The 18337-nt window shown below is 52.7% G+C and overlaps 1 protein-coding gene across 1 annotated transcript; it reads right to left on the bottom strand.

Moving 5' to 3' along the window:
* Positions 1-693: 693 nt before the first annotated feature.
* On the bottom strand, positions 694-5141 carry LOC149456161 (putative cleavage and polyadenylation specificity factor subunit 4-like protein; the record flags this gene model as incomplete). Its single annotated transcript, XM_089685362.1, has 3 exons — positions 5000-5141; positions 3448-3498; positions 694-863 (listed from the first exon to the last, which is right to left on the bottom strand). Coding segments are annotated over exons 1-3 (324 nt in total), but the record flags the coding sequence as incomplete, so codon positions are not given.
* Between the last annotated feature and the right edge of the window lie 13196 nt (positions 5142-18337).

Here is an 18337-nt window from a genome sequence, read left to right as displayed (position 1 = left end):
ATGCTCCTCCATAGATACAGTGCAGTGAGTGACCCTAGAACAGGCAGTGTGTTACTGGCAGGACCACCAGGTGAGAACAGGGTCCCGTTCACATCTCGCAATTTGGGATTGCAGGGAGAATAACTGTGATTTTGCCCGCAATCCCAAACCACGTGCTGATGGCTGCACAATGCGCCTTTGGTTGCCCCTTAATAGCACCCCAAACACGATGCAATTCTGCCTTGATTGTCGCACAACGGGATCTTGCGGCAAACAGCGCCTGTCAAAACCGCATGAAGCTTGCCACTTTATGAATGGGCTAGATCTGGGAGACACACAAAATCGCGTGCAAATCATTCAAAAATATCGCAGGCTTGTTCCTGCTACGCAAAAGAGTGAATGGGGCCTTAAGAAAACAAAAAAAAAGCATAAAAAAGGAAAATGAATGCAGCCAACCCATCTAAGGACTGGTAAGCTCTGCTCTCTCCCATCGTTATGCTTCTTGCACTGCCAACGGATTGGCTCCTTGTGTTGCTTCCTCCTCTTCCAGACTGAGCTCTGCTGTAGGCAGTGCAAGAGGCTGACAACAGGGCAATTTCGGGCACTTATACTGCATGTATAAAAAATAAATGAATAAATCAGGATGTATTGATGAACAGAGCTGCCGTAGTTTGTGTCTTCTATATCAGCCCGAAGTTCATCTTTAATTCACACCTTCTCTCGTTCCTCACCAAACTTGGAGTAGAAGTAGCACTCGGGCATGCGGCCCATGTCGTACTCGTGCAGGAACTCGCACTGGTCGCCCTTCTTGCAGAGTCCCCTCAGCCAGTGTTTGCAGACCACCGTCTTCTCCCCGGTCAGGTGACGGAACGGGCACATGGCACCTGCAACCAGAGGATGGCGGTGACACCAACAGATCACTTCATCTGACCTTCTCAACCTCATCCCTTCGGGGGAAACCCTGAAATCATTTTCATGTCTTAAGGGAACCTCTGCTGGAAACAAGAACCCTCTTAAACTGGTGGTTAGTGGTTGAAGGACACCCCTAAACCTGGTGGTTAGTGGTTGAAGGACACCCCTAATACTGGTGGTTAGTGGTTGAAGGACACCCCTAATACTGGTGGTTAGTGGTTGAAGGACACCCCTAAAACTGGTAGCCAGTGGGACAAGGGCCCCCTTAAACTGGTTGTCAGTGGTTGAAGAATGACTTTAAACTGGTGATCAGTGAGAGAAGGACCTCCTTAAGCTTGTGGTCAATGGGAGAAGGACCCCTTTACATTGGTGGTCAGTGGGGAAGGACCCCCCTTAAAACTGGTTGTCAGGGAGAGAAGAACCCCTAAATTGGTGGTCAGTGGTAAAAGGAATCCCTTACATTGGTGGCCACTGGAAGAAGTACCCCCTTACATTACTGGCTTATGGGAGAAGGACCCTCTTATTTTGTTGGCCAGTGTGGCGAAGAACCAGGTGTTTGGTGGTCGGTGGAGAAGGACCCCCTTACATTGGTGGTCAGTGGAAAAAGAACCCCTTACATTGGTGGTCAGTGGGAAAAGGACCCCCATACATTGGTGGTCGGTGGGAGAAGGACCCCTTACATTGGTGGTCAGTGGGAGAAGGACCCCTTACATTGGTGGTCAGTGGGAAAAGGACCCCTTACATTGGTGGTCGGTGGGAGAAGGACCCCCTTACATTGGTGGTCGGTGGAAAAAGAACCCCTTACATTGGTGGTCAGTGGGAGAAAGACCCCATACATTGGTGGTCAGTGGGAGAAGGACCCCTTACATTGGTGGTCAGTGGGAGAAGGACCTCTTACATTGGTGGTCAGTGGAAAAAGAACCCCTTACATTGGTGGTCAGTGGGAAAAGGACCCCCATACATTGGTGGTCGGTGGGAGAAGGACCCCTTACATTGGTGGTCAGTGGGAGAAGGACCCCTTACATTGGTGGTCAGTGGGAAAAGGACCCCTTACATTGGTGGTCGGTGGGAGAAGGACCCCCTTACATTGGTGGTCGGTGGAAAAAGAACCCCTTACATTGGTGGTCAGTGGGAGAAAGACCCCATACATTGGTGGTCAGTGGGAGAAGGACCCCTTACATTGGTGGTCAGTGGGAGAAGGACCCCTTACATTGGTGGTCAGTGGGAAAAGAACCCCTTACATTGGTGGTCAGTGGGAGAAAGACCCGCCATACATTGGTGGTTGGTGGGAGAAGGACCCCTTACATTGGTGGTCAGTGGGAGAAGGACCTCTTACATTGGTGGTCAGTGGGAGAAGGACCTCTTACATTGGTGGTCAGTGGGAGAAGGACCTCTTACATTGGTGGTCAGTGGGAGAAGGACCTCTTACATTGGTGGTCAGTGGGAGAAGGACCCCTTACATTGGTGGTCAGTGGGAAAAGAACCCCTTACATTGGTGGTTAGTGGGAAAAGAACCCCTTACATTGGTGGTCAGTGGGAAAAGGACCCCTTACATTGGTGGTCAGTGGGAAAAGGACCCCTTACATTGGTGGTCGGTGGGAGAAGGACTCCCTTATATTGGTGGTCGGTGGGAGAAGGACCCCCTTACATTGGTGGTCAATGGGAAAAGGACCCCCTCACATTGGTGGTCAGAAGAAGGCAGCCCCCCTTACATTTAGACTCAAACAGAAGATCCATCTGCCCCTATCTGCTTCTCAAAGAACCCCTAACAACCTCTGGAGGAACCCTGGCTGGGAAAGGCTTGCTTAATCTCTCACAGACTTCTGCTCAAGAGAATCCCAGAGAAATGAATACTAAGAGACCCTTTTAAATGTCACACAAACAAAAGTGATGGGCCATGCAAACTCAGCCTAGCCGACAGACCCCTCACCTCCCCGACAGACCCCTCACCTCCCCGACAGACCCCTCACCTCCCCGACAGACCCCTCACCTCCTCGACAGACCCCTCACCTCCCCGACAGACCCCTCACCTCCCCGACAGACCCCTCACCTCCTCGACAGAACCCTCACCTCCCCGACAGAACCCTCACCTCCCCGACAGAACCCTCACCTCCCCGACAGACCCCTCACCTCCCCGACAGAACCCTCACCTCCCCGACAGAACCCTCACCTCCCCGACAGACCCCTCACCTCCTCGACAGAACCCTCACCTCCCCGACAGAACCCTCACCTCCCCGACAGACCCCTCACCTCCCCGATAGACCCCTCACCTCCCTGACAATACTCCGTTGGCCATTGTCAAGGACAACCTACTGAGAAACAAATGATCCAAGTATCTATTCTTGATCGATTATGTTAGACAAACAACCTGGACTTACCTGTTATAATTCATTAGGTTACAATGTTTCTGAAGGAGACTTCAGCCTCTTGTTTCGTGTTTCTGTTCAGACTCCCTTCCCGAGAATACCAGAAGGTGGCGCACTTACGTAAGGGGCAGTTGATAGTACTGATGAATTCTATACTCGTCTGTAGTAAGTATGTTATGAGTTCTCTTACCTTTTCGGCATAATCCCCGAATGAAGAAGCTACAGACGGCCGCCCCGGACTCTGCGCCATGAGAGAGAGAGAGGAAAGGGGGTTATTGTGGAGCTTCACAGAGGAGAGATTCTCTTCCTAGGAGAGTCCCCGGGGGACGGATTCATCTCTCTAGAAGATGAACCTCTGAAGCCCAGAGGCTCTGATTTCCGCTCTAACCTTCAAGAACAATCAGATCTCCCAGCTGTATCAGGTTGGAGCCGGAATGTATTCCGGAATTTATTGTCTCAGGAACAAGACCTACTTATTGTACACCCCCCCCCCCCTCCATCAGACTAATGTGACCCGACTGATGAACGTGTGAAGGGTCCAGAATCACTCACCACCGTAACGCCACCGGATGTTAACCCACCATTGGCATCAGAGCTGAATTCCGGGTGTGGCAACTTATGCATTGGTCAAGCTTGGAGCAATATAAAAGATGTATATATCATACCTGCGGGCCGTGCCGGGTCATCTAGAGCCCAGGGTGAACGTGCCAAATCCTATCCCCCCCCCAAGAGGTTTGAGCATTATGTCAGCCCCAATACCCCCCCCCCCAAAAAAAAAAAAAAAATCAAAAGCACTAATCTGCATGCTTACCCCCCCCCCCCCCCCAAGCACAAATTCCCCCTCCTCCCAGTACAAATCCACCACCTGCTGAAAACCCCCCTCTCTGCACAGATCTTTGTCCCCCCCATTCACCACTAGGTCAAATCTTCTCTCCCCCTGTATTCCCTTAACACAAATCCCCCCCCCCACCCAAAAAAATATTTCCCCCTCCTGGCACAAATCCTTTACCCCTCAAATGTTCCCTCCGACCACAAATCCGCTGAGGAGCCGGTACACCTGTGCAAGACTGAAGGGGAGGAGCCGGTACACCTGTGCAAGACTGAAGGGGAGGAGCCGGTACACCTGCGCAAGACTGAAGGGGAGGAGCCGGTACACCTGCGCAAGAATGAAGGGGAGGAGCCGGTACACCTGTGCAAGACTGGAGGGGAGGAGCCGGTACACCTGTGCAAGACTGAAGGGGAGGAGCCGGTACACCTGTGCAAAACTGAAGGGGAGGAGCAGGTACACCTGTGCAAGTCTGAAGGGGAGGAGCCCGTACACCTGTGCAAGTCTGAAGGGGAGGAGCCCGTACACCTGTGCAAGTCTGAAGGGGAGGAGCCCGTACACCTGTGCAAGACTGAAGGGGAGGAGCTGGTACACCTGTGCAAGACTGAAGGGGAGGAGCCGGTACACCTGTGCAAGACTGAAGGGGAGGAGCCGGTACACCTGTGCAAGACTGAAGGGGAGGAGCCGGTACACCTGTGCAAAACTGAAGGGGAGGAGCCGGTACACCTGTGCAAGACTGAATTAGAGGCCAGAGGGCGGATTTAATGGTTGGGCTCTAATAAAGACACCTTGAATGTCCTGATCTATAATTGCGGCGCCAAGGTCAGTCCTTCCTCTCGATCGCCTGTCATACAGTCAGGCCGGACTCCCCTTTAACCCATTACACGCCATAGTGGCCTCCGTTTATCATACTCACTGTCCATGCCTTGGAAGGGCAGCAGAAAGGATCCCCTCTGACCTTCCACATCCTTCTCCAGGTCAAAGCTGAACTTGTCAAACCCAGCGATTAACTCCTGCATGCCTGCCGACGGCGATCTGTCTGATTGGACGCCAATCCGGTCCTGGGAGACCTGTGTGCAGAGATCACTATACAAATAGGAGTCGCGCCTTTCAGAAAATGCATCTTTTATTAATGACGAGGGGTCTGGTATATATATATATACACACAGCCCCGGCCAAGAGTCTTGAGAATGACACAAATATGTTTAAAAAAGTGCAGAAACTGTTTGAAGACCCCTCGCCCAATCAGCCGGTACACCTGTGCAAAACTGAAGGGGAGGAGCTGGTACACCTGTGCAAGACTGAAGGGGAGGAGCCGGTACACCTGTGCAAGACTGAAGGGGAGGAGCCGGTACACCTGTGCAAGACTGAAGGGGAGGAGCAGGTACACCTGTGCAAGACTGAAGGGGAGGAGCTGGTACACCTGTGCAAGACTGAAGGGGAGGAGCCGGTACACCTGTGCAAGACTGAAGGGGAGGAGCCGATACACCTGTGCAAGACTGAAGGGGAGGAGCCGATACGCCTGTGCAAGACTGAAGGGGAGGAGCCGATACGCCTGTGCAAGACTGAAGGGGAGGAGCCGATACGCCTGTGCAAGACTGAAGGGGAGGAGCCGATACGCCTGTGCAAGACTGAAGGGGAGGAGCCGATACGCCTGTGCAAGACTGAAGGGGAGGAGTCGGTACACCTGTGCAAGACTGAAGGAGGAGTCGGTACACCTGTGCAAGACTGAAGGGGAGGAGTCGGTATACCTGTGCAAGACTGAAAGGGAGGTGCCGGTACACCTGTGCAAGACTGAAGGGGAGGAGCAGGTACACCTGTGCAAGACTGAAGGGGAGGAGCAGGTACACCTGTGCAAGACTGAAGGGGAGGAGCCGGTACACCTGTGCAAGACTGAAGGGGAGGAGCAGGTACACCTGTGCAAGACTGAAGGGGAGGAGCAGGTACACCTGTGCAAGACTGAAAGGGAGGAGCCGGTACACCTGTGCAAGACTGAAAGGGAGGAGCCGGTACACCTGTGCAAGACTGGAGGGGAGGAGCCGGTACACCTGTGCAAGACTGAAGGGGAGGAGCCCCTTTTATATATATACAGCCTCGGCCAAAAGTCTTGAGAATGACACAAATATGTTTAAAAAAGTGCGGACACATTTTGAAGACCCCTCGCCCAATCAGACATGTGTACTGTATAAGTGGGGTGAAGGTCACATCTCAGGGCCTGCTCACCCCCATCTTTGTGCGATAACATGCAACAACTCACCTAAGTATGTTGGTGCGATGTGGTGCTATTCATTCTGATTGGCACTGCATTGCACCAACGCACTTGGACAAGTTTCTGCGTGTTACCGCGAATAGATGGTGTAAATGGCACCCCAAAGCGCCTGCTGCTGGACATGCATTGCGTCAGATCGCATTGGCCTGCGTCATAGTGCTGCCCCTCCCCCTCACAAAATGTCTGTATGCAGTGTGATCTATTTGTGGATATCAGGGCCCCACGGGGCCCCTTACATCCCACCTGATAGGTCCTATTTTTTGTTTCCAATATTTTTTATTAAAGTTTTGACAATAACAAGGTACAAGAACGCAGAACTACCATAAATGAGGGGCTGAGCGCTACAGTAACCAACCTTTTTTTTCACCAGCCCTGTTGGGGGTGGGGCTTTGGAGAAAAATCAGGGGTCTAAACAATCCCCAGATGTCTCCCTTTTCACACAGAGAAAGGGACTGAGGACAGAGATTCATTAACCGCTTTCTCAACGCAAATGAATGACCAGGAACCAGGGGCGGACTGACCATTTGGGAACTCGGGCACTGCCCGAGGGCCCAGGGTCAGTAGGGGACCCCATGAGATGCCCCTGGTACCTTTCCTAGGCTTTTTTGGGTGAGGACACAGGGGCCCCATGATCCCCTATTGCCCGGGGGTCCCACGAGTTGTCAGTCCACCCCAGGCAGGAAGCGCTCTGTATAGGGGATTTGTGTTCATTCACAAAATGAAGCGTAGTAAACACGACGGTTTACTATGCTTCAAGTAGGAATGAGGCTACTGGAAACGATCCCCTCGTGGCTCCCCTGCAGCAGCTGAAAGCTGGCAGAAGTGAGAGGAGGAGATGCCGACTGCGCCGCAGGGGGGAAGCCACCGGGGATCAGTTTCAGTGATAAGGCAAAACAGCTGGCCCTCCTGCTCGTCAGGCACCCAGGTTCACCCCGGGTTTACTGATGGGGCCCGGGCCCCATACAGGTGGGCTGACTGTACTGCCGTATCAGCATCTCTGGTGGTAATGCGATAGGCAGGGGCAGACTGACCATTCAAGCACTCGGGCACTGCCCGAGGGCCCGGGGTCAGTAGGGGGCCCCATAAAATGCCGCTGGTACCTTTTATAGGCTTTTTTGGGTGTGTTTTGAGTGTGGGCAAGGACACAGGGGCCCCATGATCCCCAATTGCCCGGGGGCCCCATGAGTTGTCAGTACGCCCCTGGCGATAGGTATGTGCGTCGGTGCAATGTGATGCCATTCTTTCTGCATATCGCTGGACATGCAGCGTACTCGTGGCCACAAACTGACTGCACTGCCAAAAATGCTGAGGCCACTTTCTTCCCTCATCAGTTTTGCACAAAGCGCGCAACTTATTTGCGATAAAAACGCCTTCGGCACATGCGTCGGTGCAACGTGGGGCATTTCATTCTGATTGGCAGCCCAGCACACCCGACAATGCGTGTTGCGCTGCCAAGACATGCACTATTTTTTTATAGTGCTCTGCAGTGCATGGCAACTGCGCTTTAACTCCCCCCCCCCCCCCCCCCCAGTCAAATCGATCCGACTCTGAAATCGTGCAACTTCCAATGAAGTCAGATGTCATTCCGGCTTGAGGTGCGACTTGCAAGACGCCTGCCTAGAGGCATGCACTACTTAAGGCTAGGTTCACACACAGTTTGTGTTTTTTGTGGTGTGTTTTTTACCCATTTTTCCCCAATTTGTTGCTGGGCAGAATAAAACACATCAAAAACACATCAAAACGCATCTAAAACGCACTACGTGCTTTTCTGGTGCACCTCCACTGAAGTCTATAGAACAAAAAAAGCAATTTTTGCGTTTATAGTCCCCGACCCTTTTAAAAGGAGGAGGAGGGGGAGGAGGAGGAGACACTTATCTCCGACAGTTCTACGTATTTAATCTATTTGCGATAATGCGTTTGGTACATGCGTTGGTGCACCATTCATTCTGTGATGTTTTGGCGTTTATTTTAAAATCGCACCCCAACACACCTACACAAAACATGTTGCAGTGCAATTCGTGGCAACGCACTATTGACACCTAAGGCTGGGGTCACACTTATGCAGGTTGCGTTTGAGACGTTTCTGCATTGCGTTTTGCGGTTTGAGGGTTTTTTTTGTTTTTTTTATTGTTCTTGTTGCTAGGCAGATTAAAAATGCAAAGCAACGCAAAAACACAATACATGCATTGCTGCAGCATTGCCATTGAAGTCTATAGAACCAAAAACACAACGTTTTTGCGTTCAAAAAAGTCCCCGACCCTTTCCAAAAAAAACGCACCGGGGTGAAAACGCGGAGATGTGAACGTTTTCTGTAGGAAATCATGTTGAATGGGCTGTACTGCGTTTCTGGAAAACGCAGCGGAAAACGCTTAGGTGTGAACCCGGGGTAAGTCTATCCACTTCGGACTGCAATGTGGAAATACGTGTCAATAACACATGTCGATTCACAAAACATGTCATGTCCAGGGGTGGACTGACAACTCATGGGGCCCCCGGGCAATAGGGGATCATGGGGCCCCTATGTCCTTGCCCAAACTCAAAAAAGCCTATGAAAAAGGTACCAGGGGCATCTCATGGGGCCCCCTACTGACCCCGGGCCCTCGGGCAGTGCCCGAGTTTCTGAATGGTCAGTCTGCCCCTGGTCATGTCACATGACAACACATCTATGCACATGCATAGATCCAAATGGGCCCCATTCACACTTGGCCATTTGGAATTGCGGTCAGAACCTGCGCAATGTTGCCCACAATTCAAAATCGCACGGCAATTGCTGAAAAACACACACCACCTATTCAGGTTCCGTTGATTCTACATGGCGCCCCATACACAGGTCAATGTTGCCGTGATTTGCAGCATTCTACAGCAAAATGTGCCTTCAGCCCGGGTTCACACATGTGCGGTGCATTCCCGCATTTCTGTGCCAATCCCATGCGAATTCTGTGCGGTGCGATCGGCGTCATACATTTTGTATGGCTCAGATCGCAATGCATCAGAATGACGCAGGACCCTTTTTTTGGTCTGCGCTAGAATCGGATCGCATGGCTATTCACATCCATGCAATCCGATTCTGCACAGCGCACCGCGTTTTGTAAGCCGATTTCGGGGTGTTGTAAACTGAGCATACACACCCGCAGCGGTTCGGATGCGGTGAGGAATTTGCACAGAAAACGCTTCTTTTGGGCAACAAATGTGCATAGGGCCACTCACTGGGGGGAAGGGCCACCCTATGTGCAAAATCGCACGTTCCCACGACACAAAGTGTGGATGGGGCCTAAATAGATTTGCAGTTTCAAAATTTCCCCTCCAGCATCGCAGACACCCCAGAAACACCAACCTGTCCTCATGGGATTTCATATGGGGAAGAGTGGGCAGGGAGGGGGATGGGTCAGGTGAAGCACAGGTGAGGCCAGGCACTGATTAGCACACCTGAGTGCAGGTCATGTGACAGATCAGAGTCAGGACACAGAGGATGGAGGAGTCACTGCTGACCGGGCGATCCCCGGAGGAGTTGTCACCTGGGTGAGTCTTCCACTGTTTCCGATACACTATATGATCTACATGTACATGGGGGGGGATTGGGGTGCTGATGTACTCAGGAGCTAAGGTGGGGGCTGGGTGATGCCGGAGGTTCTGGATGACTCAGGTGGGCACTGAATGATTTAGATGGGTGCTGGGTGACTCAGGTGTGCACTGAATGATTTAGGTGGGTGCTGGGCACCATTTGGAAACTCAGGCACTGCCCGAGGGCCCAGGGTCAGTAGGGGGCCCCATGAGATGCCCCTGGTAACTTTTTCATAGGCTTTTTTGAGTTTGGGCATGGACACAAGGTCCCCATGATCCCCTATTGCCTGGGGGCCCCATGAGTTGTCAGTCCGCCCCTTGTGCTGGGTAATGGGTGACTCAGGTGGGCACTGAATGATTTAGGTGGGTGCTGGGTGACTCAGGTGGGCTCTGGGTGACTCAGGTGGGCGCTGGGTAATGAGTGACTCAGGTGGGCACTGAATGATTTAGGTGGGTGCTGGGTTATGAGTGACTCAGGTGGGTACTGAAGGGTTTAGGTGGGTGCTGGGTAATGGGTGACTTAGGTGGGTACTGGGTAATGGATGACTCAGGTGGGCACTAAATGATTTAGGTGGGTGCTGGGTAATGGGCGACTCAGGTGGGCATTGGGTAATGGGCGACTCAGGTGGGCACTGGGTAATGGGTGACTCAGGAGGGTGCTGGGTAATGTGTGACTCAGGTCGGCACGGAATGATTTAGGTGGGTGCTGGGTGACTCAGGTGGGCACTGGGTAATGGGCGACGAAGGTGGGCACTGGGTAATGGGTGACTCAGGTGGGCACTAGGTAATGGGTGACTCAGGTGGGTAATGGGTGACTCAGGTGGGCACTGGGTAACGGGCGACTCAGGTGGGCACTGGGAAGCGGCACACTGAAGAAGGTCGAGTGCTCACTTAGAAATGAATGAATGGCAGTTCCGCGCATCTTGCAATAGCAGCGCAGTTTGGCTGCGGGCGGCTGTAGGTGCAGGAAAACATGTAAATCCCGCAGCTTGAGGGATAGTATGAACCTTAACCAGGATCAAAGACCTGGAACCATATACAATGGAGAAAATTATCTGACCCCCTGCAGATTTTGTAAGTTTGCCCACTTACACAGAAATAAAGGATTTATAATTTGTATCATAGGTGTATTTTAAATGGTAGAGACAGAATATCAACCAAAAATCCAGAAAAAATACGATACAAATGTTATAAATGGAGTTGCAGTTCAGGGAGTAAAATTGGTATTTGATCTCCGAGCAAGACATGACTTAGTACTTGATGGAGGAACCCTTGTTGGTGAGCACAGAGGTGAGATGTTCCTTGTGCTTGGTGGAGGAACCCTTGTTGGTGAGCACAGAGGTGAGATGTTCCTTGTGGTTGTTGGAGGAACCCTTGTTGGCGAGCACAGAGGTGAGACGTTCCTTGTGGTTGTTGGAGGAACCCTTGTTGGCGAGCACAGAGGTGAGACGTTCCTTGTGGTTGGTAGAGGAACCCTTGTTGGCGAGCACAGAGGTGAGACGTTCCTTGTGGTTGGTGGAGGAACCCTTGTTGGCGAGCACAGAGGTGAGACGTTCCTTGTGGTTGGTGGAGGAACCCTTGTTGGCGAGCACAGAGGTGAGACGTTCCTTGTGGTTGGTGGAGGAACCCTTGTTGGCAAGCACAGAGGTGAGACGTTCCTTTTGGTTGGTGGAGGAACCCTTGTTGGGAAGCACAGAGGTGAGACGTTCCTTGTGGTTGGTGGAGGAACCCTTGTTGGGGAGCACAGAGGTGAGACGTTCCTTGTGGTTGGTGGAGGAACCCTTGTTGGGGAGCACAGAGGTGAGACGTTCCTTGTGGTTGGTGGAGGAACCCTTGTTGGCGAGCACAGAGGTGAGACGTTCCTTGTGGTTGGTGGAGGAACCCTTGTTGGCGAGCACAGAGGTGAGATGTTCCTTTTGGTTGGTGGAGGAACCCTTGTTGGGAAGCACAGAGGTGAGACGTTCCTTGTGGTTGGTGGAGGAACCCTTGTTGGGGAGCACAGAGGTGAGACGTTCCTTGTAGTTGGTGGAGGAACCCTTGTTGGGGAGCACAGAGGTGAGACGTTCCTTGTAGTTGGTGGAGGAACCCTTGTTGGCGAGCACAGAGGTGAGACGTTCCTTGTGGTTGTTGGAGGAACCCTTGTTGGCGAGCACAGAGGTGAGACGTTCCTTGTGGTTGTTGGAGGAACCCTTGTTGGCGAGCACAGAGGTGAGACGTTCCTTGTGGTTGGTGGAGGAACCCTTGTTGGCGAGCACAGAGGTGAGACGTTCCTTGTGGTTGGTGGAGGAACCCTTGTTGGCGAGCACAGAGGTGAGACGTTCCTTGTGGTTGGTGGAGGAACCCTTGTTGGCGAGCACAGAGGTGAGACGTTCCTTGTGGTTGGTGGAGGAACCCTTGTTGGCGAGCACAGAGGTGAGACGTTCCTTGTGGTTGGTGGAGGAACCCTTGTTGGCGAGCACAGAGGTGAGACGTTCCTTGTGGTTGGTGGAGGAACCCTTGTCGGCGAGCACAGAGGTGAGACGTTCCTTGTGGTTGGTGGAGGAACCCTTGTCGGCGAGCACAGAGGTGAGACGTTCCTTGTAGTTGGTGGAGGAACCCTTGTCGGCGAGCACAGAGGTGAGACGTTCCTTGTGGTTGTTGGAGGAACCCTTGTCGGCGAGCACAGAGGTGAGACGTTCCTTGTGGTTGGTGGAGGAACCCTTGTCGGCGAGCACAGAGGTGAGACGTTCCTTGTGGTTGGTGGAGGAACCCTTGTCGGCGAGCACAGAGGTGAGACGTTCCTTGTAGTTGGTGGAGGAACCCTTGTCGGCGAGCACAGAGGTGAGACGTTCCTTGTAGTTGTTGGAGGAACCCTTGTCGGCGAGCACGTCTCGTTCCTTGTAGTTGGTTCCCAGGTTGCCTCACAACTCGGGAGGGATTTTGGTCCACTCTTCTTTACAGATCTTCGCTAAATCCTTGAAGTTTCTTGGCTGTCGCTTGACAACTCAAAGTTTCAGCTCCCTCCATACATTTTCTATAGAATTCAGGTCTGGAGACTGGCTAGCCCACTCCATGACCTTCATGTGCTACTTCATGAGCCACTCCTTTTTTTTGCCTTGGCAGTATGTTTTGGGTCATTGTCATACTGGAAGACACATCCACCACCCATCTTCAGTGTTCTGGCTGAGGGAAGAAGGTTCTCATCCAAGATGTTACAAAACATGGCCCCATCCATTGGCCCCTCAATGCCCAAAGTTGGCCTGTACTTTTAGCAGAGAAACAGCCCCGAAGCATAATGTTTGCACCTCCGTGCCTGACTGTAGGGATGGTGTTCTTAGGGTCATAGCCAGTATTTTTCTTCCTCCAAACACGGCGAGTCGGGTTAATGCCAAAGAGCTCAATTTTGGTCTCATCTGACCACAGGGCTTTCTCCCAATCCTTCTCTGAATCATTTAGATGTTCATTGGCAATCTTCAGATGGGTCTGTACATGTGCCTTCTTGAGGAGGGGGACCTTGAGGACGCTGCAGGATTTCAATCTATGGCGACGTATTGTGTTACCAATGGTTTTTTGGTGACTGTGGTCCCAACTGCCTTGAGATCATTCACAAGATCCTCCCGTGTAGTTCTGGGTTGATCCCTCACTTTTCTCATGGTCATCCTTACCCCATGAGGCCAAATCTTGCATGGAGCTCCAGACCAAGGGCGATTCATGGTTCTTTTGTATTTCTTCCATTTGCGAATAATCACTCCTACAGTTGCCTCCTTCTCACCAAGCTTCTTGCTGATGATCTTGTAGCCCATTCCAGCCTTGTGCAGGTCTACCATCTTGTCTCTGATGTCCTTTGACAGCTCTTTTGTCTTGCCCATGGTGGTGGTGAGGTGTGAATGGAAGAAAGAGATTCTGTGGACAGGGGTCTTTTATAAACATAACGAGTTGTTGGTAGGAGGACCTTCATGAGCACATTGCCAGTCTGTGGGAGCCAGAATCATTGTTGGTTGGTAGGGGATCAAACACATATAACTCACTGAACGACAACTCTATTAATAACATTTGTATTGTGTTGTTTCTGGATTTTTGGTTGATATTCTGTCTCTATTATTTAAAATACATCTATGATAGAAATTATAGACCCTTCATTTCCTTGTAAGTGGGCAAACCTACACAATCTGCAGGAGGTCAAATATTTTCCCCGCTGTAGTCCACATAGGATGGACACAAGAGCCTGTTTGACCCTGCGTCTATGGTAAGCGCATGAGCTCCAGGTGAATGCACAGCGGTGATGGCGGAGGCACAAATATTTTTGATGATTTAAGAACCAATGAGGATGAATAGAAGTTTTTAACCGCCTCCTGCCCGCCATATAAGGAAATGACGGGCGCAAGGCGGTCCTCTCGTTCTGACGTCCTCCCACTCTAACTGCGCGTGCGCACCCCCAGGGGCACGCAGCATGGTGATCGGTTGTGCGTTGTGTCCCTCGGACACAGCGGATCACCAATCAATGGAAAGAGCCGATGACGTTGGCTCTGTCGTGATCAGCTGTGTCCAATCACAGCTGATTGCATGTAAATAAGGAAATGCCAGTTATCGGCATTCCTCTCCTCACGGGCTGTCACGCTGACAGGAGAGGAGAGCCGGTAGGGGCGGACTGACAACTCATGGGGCCCCCGGGCAATAGGGGATCATGGGGCCCCTGTGTCCTCACCCGCACTCAAACCACACCCACAAAAGCCTATGAAAGGTACTAGGGGCATCTCATGGGGCCCCCTACTGACCCTGGGCCCTCGGGCTGTGCCCGAGAGCACGAATGGTCAGTCCGCCTCTGAGAGTCGGTAATCGGTATTACTCAGAGGGGACATCGGCACTTATCAGTGTGCCCTGATGATCAGTGTAGCCCCATCAGTGTCACCTGTCAGTGCCCATCAACGCCACATAGTGCCCATCAGTGCCACATAGTGCCCATCAGAGCTGCCTTTCAGTGCCAACTATCAGTTCCAGTCAGTACCGCCTGTCAGTGCCACCTATCAGTGCCATATGAGTGCTGCCTTTCAGTGCCCAACAGTGATGCCTGTCAATGCCCATCAGTGCCACCTACCAGTGTCCATCACTGCAGCCTCATTAGCACACATCAGTGAAGGAGAAAAATCACTTATTTACAAAATTTTATAACAGAAACTAAGAAAAAACTTTATTTTTAAAATTATTTTCAGTTGTTTTTGGTTTGTTTAGCAAAAAATAAAAAACCCTGAGGTGATTAAATACCACCAAAAGAAAGCTCTATCTGTTTAAAAAAATTATAAAAATGTCATATGGGTACAGTGTTGCATGACCGCGCAATTGTCATTCAAAGTGCGACAGCGCTGAACGCTGAACATTGGCCTGGGCAGGAAGGGGGTAGAAGTGCCCTGTAGGCAGGAAGGGGGTAGAAATGCCCTGTAGGCAGGGAGGGGGTAGAAGTGCCCGGTAGGCAGGGAGGGGGTAGAAGTGCCCGGTAGGCAGGAAGGGGGTAGAAGTGCCCGGTAGGCAGGAAGGGGGTAGAAGTGCCCGGTAGGCAGGAAGGGGGTAGAAGTGCCCGGTAGGCAGGAAGGGGGTAGAAGTGCCCGGTAGGCAGGAAGGGGGTAGAAGTGCCCGGTAGGCAGGGAGGGGGTAGAAGTGCCCGGTAGGCAGGGAGGGGGTAGAAGTGCCCGGTAGGCGGGAAGGGGGTAGAAGTGCCCGGTAGGCGGGAAGGGGGTAGAAGTGCCCGGTAGGCGGGAAGGGGGTAGAAGTGCCCGGTGGGCGGGAAGGGGGTAGAAGCGCCTGGTGGGCGGGGGTAGAAGCGCCCGGCAGGCAGGAAGGGGGTAGAAGCGCCCGGCAGGCAGGAAGGGGGTAGAAGCGCCCGGCAGGCAGGAAGGGGGTAGAAGCGCCCGGCAGGCAGGAAGGGGGTAGAAGCGCCCGGCAGGCAGGAAGGGGGTAGACGCGCCCGGCAGGCAGGAAGGGGGTAGAAGCGCCCGGCAGGCAGGAAGGGGGTAGACGCGCCCGGCAGGCAGGAAGGGGGTAGACGCGCCCGGCAGGCAGGAAGGGGGTAGACGCGCCCGGCAGGCAGGAAGGGGGTAGACGCGCCCGGCAGGCAGGAAGGGGGTAGACGCGCCCGGCAGGCAGGAAGGGGGTAGACGCGCCCGGCAGGCAGGAAGGGGGTAGACGCGCCCGGCAGGCAGGAAGGGGGTAGAAGCGCCCTGTAGGCAGGAAGGGGGTAGACGCGCCCGGCAGGCAGGAAGGGGGTAGAAGTGCCCGGTAGGCACGGGGTGGGCAGCTTTCATTCACTTTTTTTTTTTATTTCATATGGTGGTAATAGATCTATTTAGCGTCTCGCAGGGTAACATATTATATTGATATAGACCAGTTACTGCCCACCAGTCCCTCCCTCCCGGTATGGAATCCATAGGAGCCAGTGACCGGTCCCTGTAAGGACCCCATTGCCGGAACGTTGCCCCCCGCCCTGGCGGCCTGGAGGGTATTTATAGAATCCGGCTGATTTCCTCATTTTCCGGCCCTGATTGATTTTTGCTGCTTTTCCTCGAGTTTCTTGTTATCTCAGATCTTTTGCATGATCCTAATTCAGATCACAGGCTGCGTTACGTCCCCCCCCACCCCCCCTTCCCCACACACGTGTCACATGATGCGTTTGCCAGACAAAGCCTTAGTGTACGGCCGCCGTGGAGGGGACATGAATGCCGCCATGTGACAGGCACCGCGCTCTCTTCTGTTAACCCCAAATGAGCGACTTCCCACCTCCCGGCTGCTACAATATCTGAGAAAAATCACAAAACAATTGTTTATCCGTCTGGCGTTCCGCCAAATGTCAGGATGGAAGACCAAGGGGGGGCTTTCCCTGGGACATGACCTCTCTCCCCCCCGCACCCCCAGGGACCGGCAACTTTCAGGGGGGGGGGGGAGGGGGGTGGTGATCCGTGACCTCAGGATGGCGATTTTTCTATCCATGGGGTGTGGGGGGGATGTCGTTCATGTAGAACACTTTGCCTGTGTTGAGGTTGCGGAGTTCAGTCCTGAAGAAGGAAACGTCCATGAAATGTGTCGGCTTTCTGGAAATACGACCTAAAATAGCAGCCGATGTGCTCATCGATCGTATATTGGATGTTGGCTACATGTCGTCTTTATTATTAATGAGTCCATGAATATTCCTCCTGGGCTTTTATGATATAATGTGCATGGACCAGGGGGGCCCCAAACTTTTCATTATGAGGGCCACATTGTACACTTTACACTGTGGCCCTTGTGCTGAAAAGTTATGATAGGGACTCTGAAGTAAGGGAGACTGATGGGGATTTCTTGGCCCCTGAACATTTGTAAAATGTACAATGTGGCCCTCCATAAGGCAGCACTATCCCTACCAGTCTCCCTCCCATCCTGGTCCTCAGAAAAATGCCCCCCCCCCCATGTCAGTCCATTTACATCACTATTCTTATCAAAGTCCCCCCCCCCCCCACTCACCTTACATTAGGGTCCCCATCAGAGTACCCCCCCCCCCACACATCAAGTCACCCTTAGAGTTCCACCCCCTCTTCCTTACAGCAATCCCTCCCCCACCCACAATCCCCCTCCAATGTCCTAATCAACGTCTCTCCCCCCCTTACATCAGGGTCCATCCTCACATTGAGGTTTCCATCATAGCTCACCTTACATTAAGGTCCCCATCAGGGTCCCCCCTTACATCAGAGTCCTTCCTTAGATCTGGGTCCTCATTGGAGCCCCCCTTCGATCTGGGATGCTCATCGGAGCCCCCTTTAGATCTGGGTCCTCATCGAATCCCCCCTTAGATCTGGGACCTCATCGGGGTCCCCCTTAGATCTGGGTCCTCATCGGAGCCCCCCTTAGATCTGGGTCCTCATCGGAGCCCCCCTTAGATCTGGGTCCTCATCGGAGCCCCCCTTAGATCTGGGTCCTCATCGGAAGCCCCCCTTAGATCTGGGTCCTCATCGGAGCCCCCCTTAGATCTGGGTCCTCTTTGGGGTCCCCCTAACATCTGGGTCCTCATCAGTCCCCTTCTCCCCCTATCAATGTCACAGCCAGACCTACCCCCCCCCCCCTTACAGCAATGCCACCCCACATCAATGTCCTTATCAGTTGCCCCTACTACATCAATGTCCCCATCAAAGTCCCCCCCCCCCTTTACATCAATGTCCTCATTGATGTCCCCCCCCCCCCCGCTAATGTTGTTCTCATTCGCCATTCTTACATCCATGTTCCCACCAGATTCCCCCCCCCCCTCCTTTACATCAATGTCCTCATTAAAGTCGCCCCCCTATGTTGGGGTGTTGCCATCAGACCCCTCCCCCCCCCCTAATGTCGTTCTCATTCGCCATTCTTACATCAATGTCTGGCGTTAAGGAGATTTAATCTCCAAACACGGAAAGGTTTCTTCACAGTAAGAGCTGTGAGAATGTGGAA

This window comes from Staurois parvus, unplaced genomic scaffold (genome assembly GCF_062004578.1).
Source record: "Staurois parvus isolate SC_StPar_1 unplaced genomic scaffold, SC_StPar_1.0 ptg000373l, whole genome shotgun sequence".
In the NCBI taxonomy this organism is placed as follows: domain Eukaryota; kingdom Metazoa; phylum Chordata; class Amphibia; order Anura; family Ranidae; genus Staurois; species Staurois parvus.
Note: the sequence above shows the minus strand (reverse complement) of the source record. Positions and strands in the feature narration are given on the sequence as shown.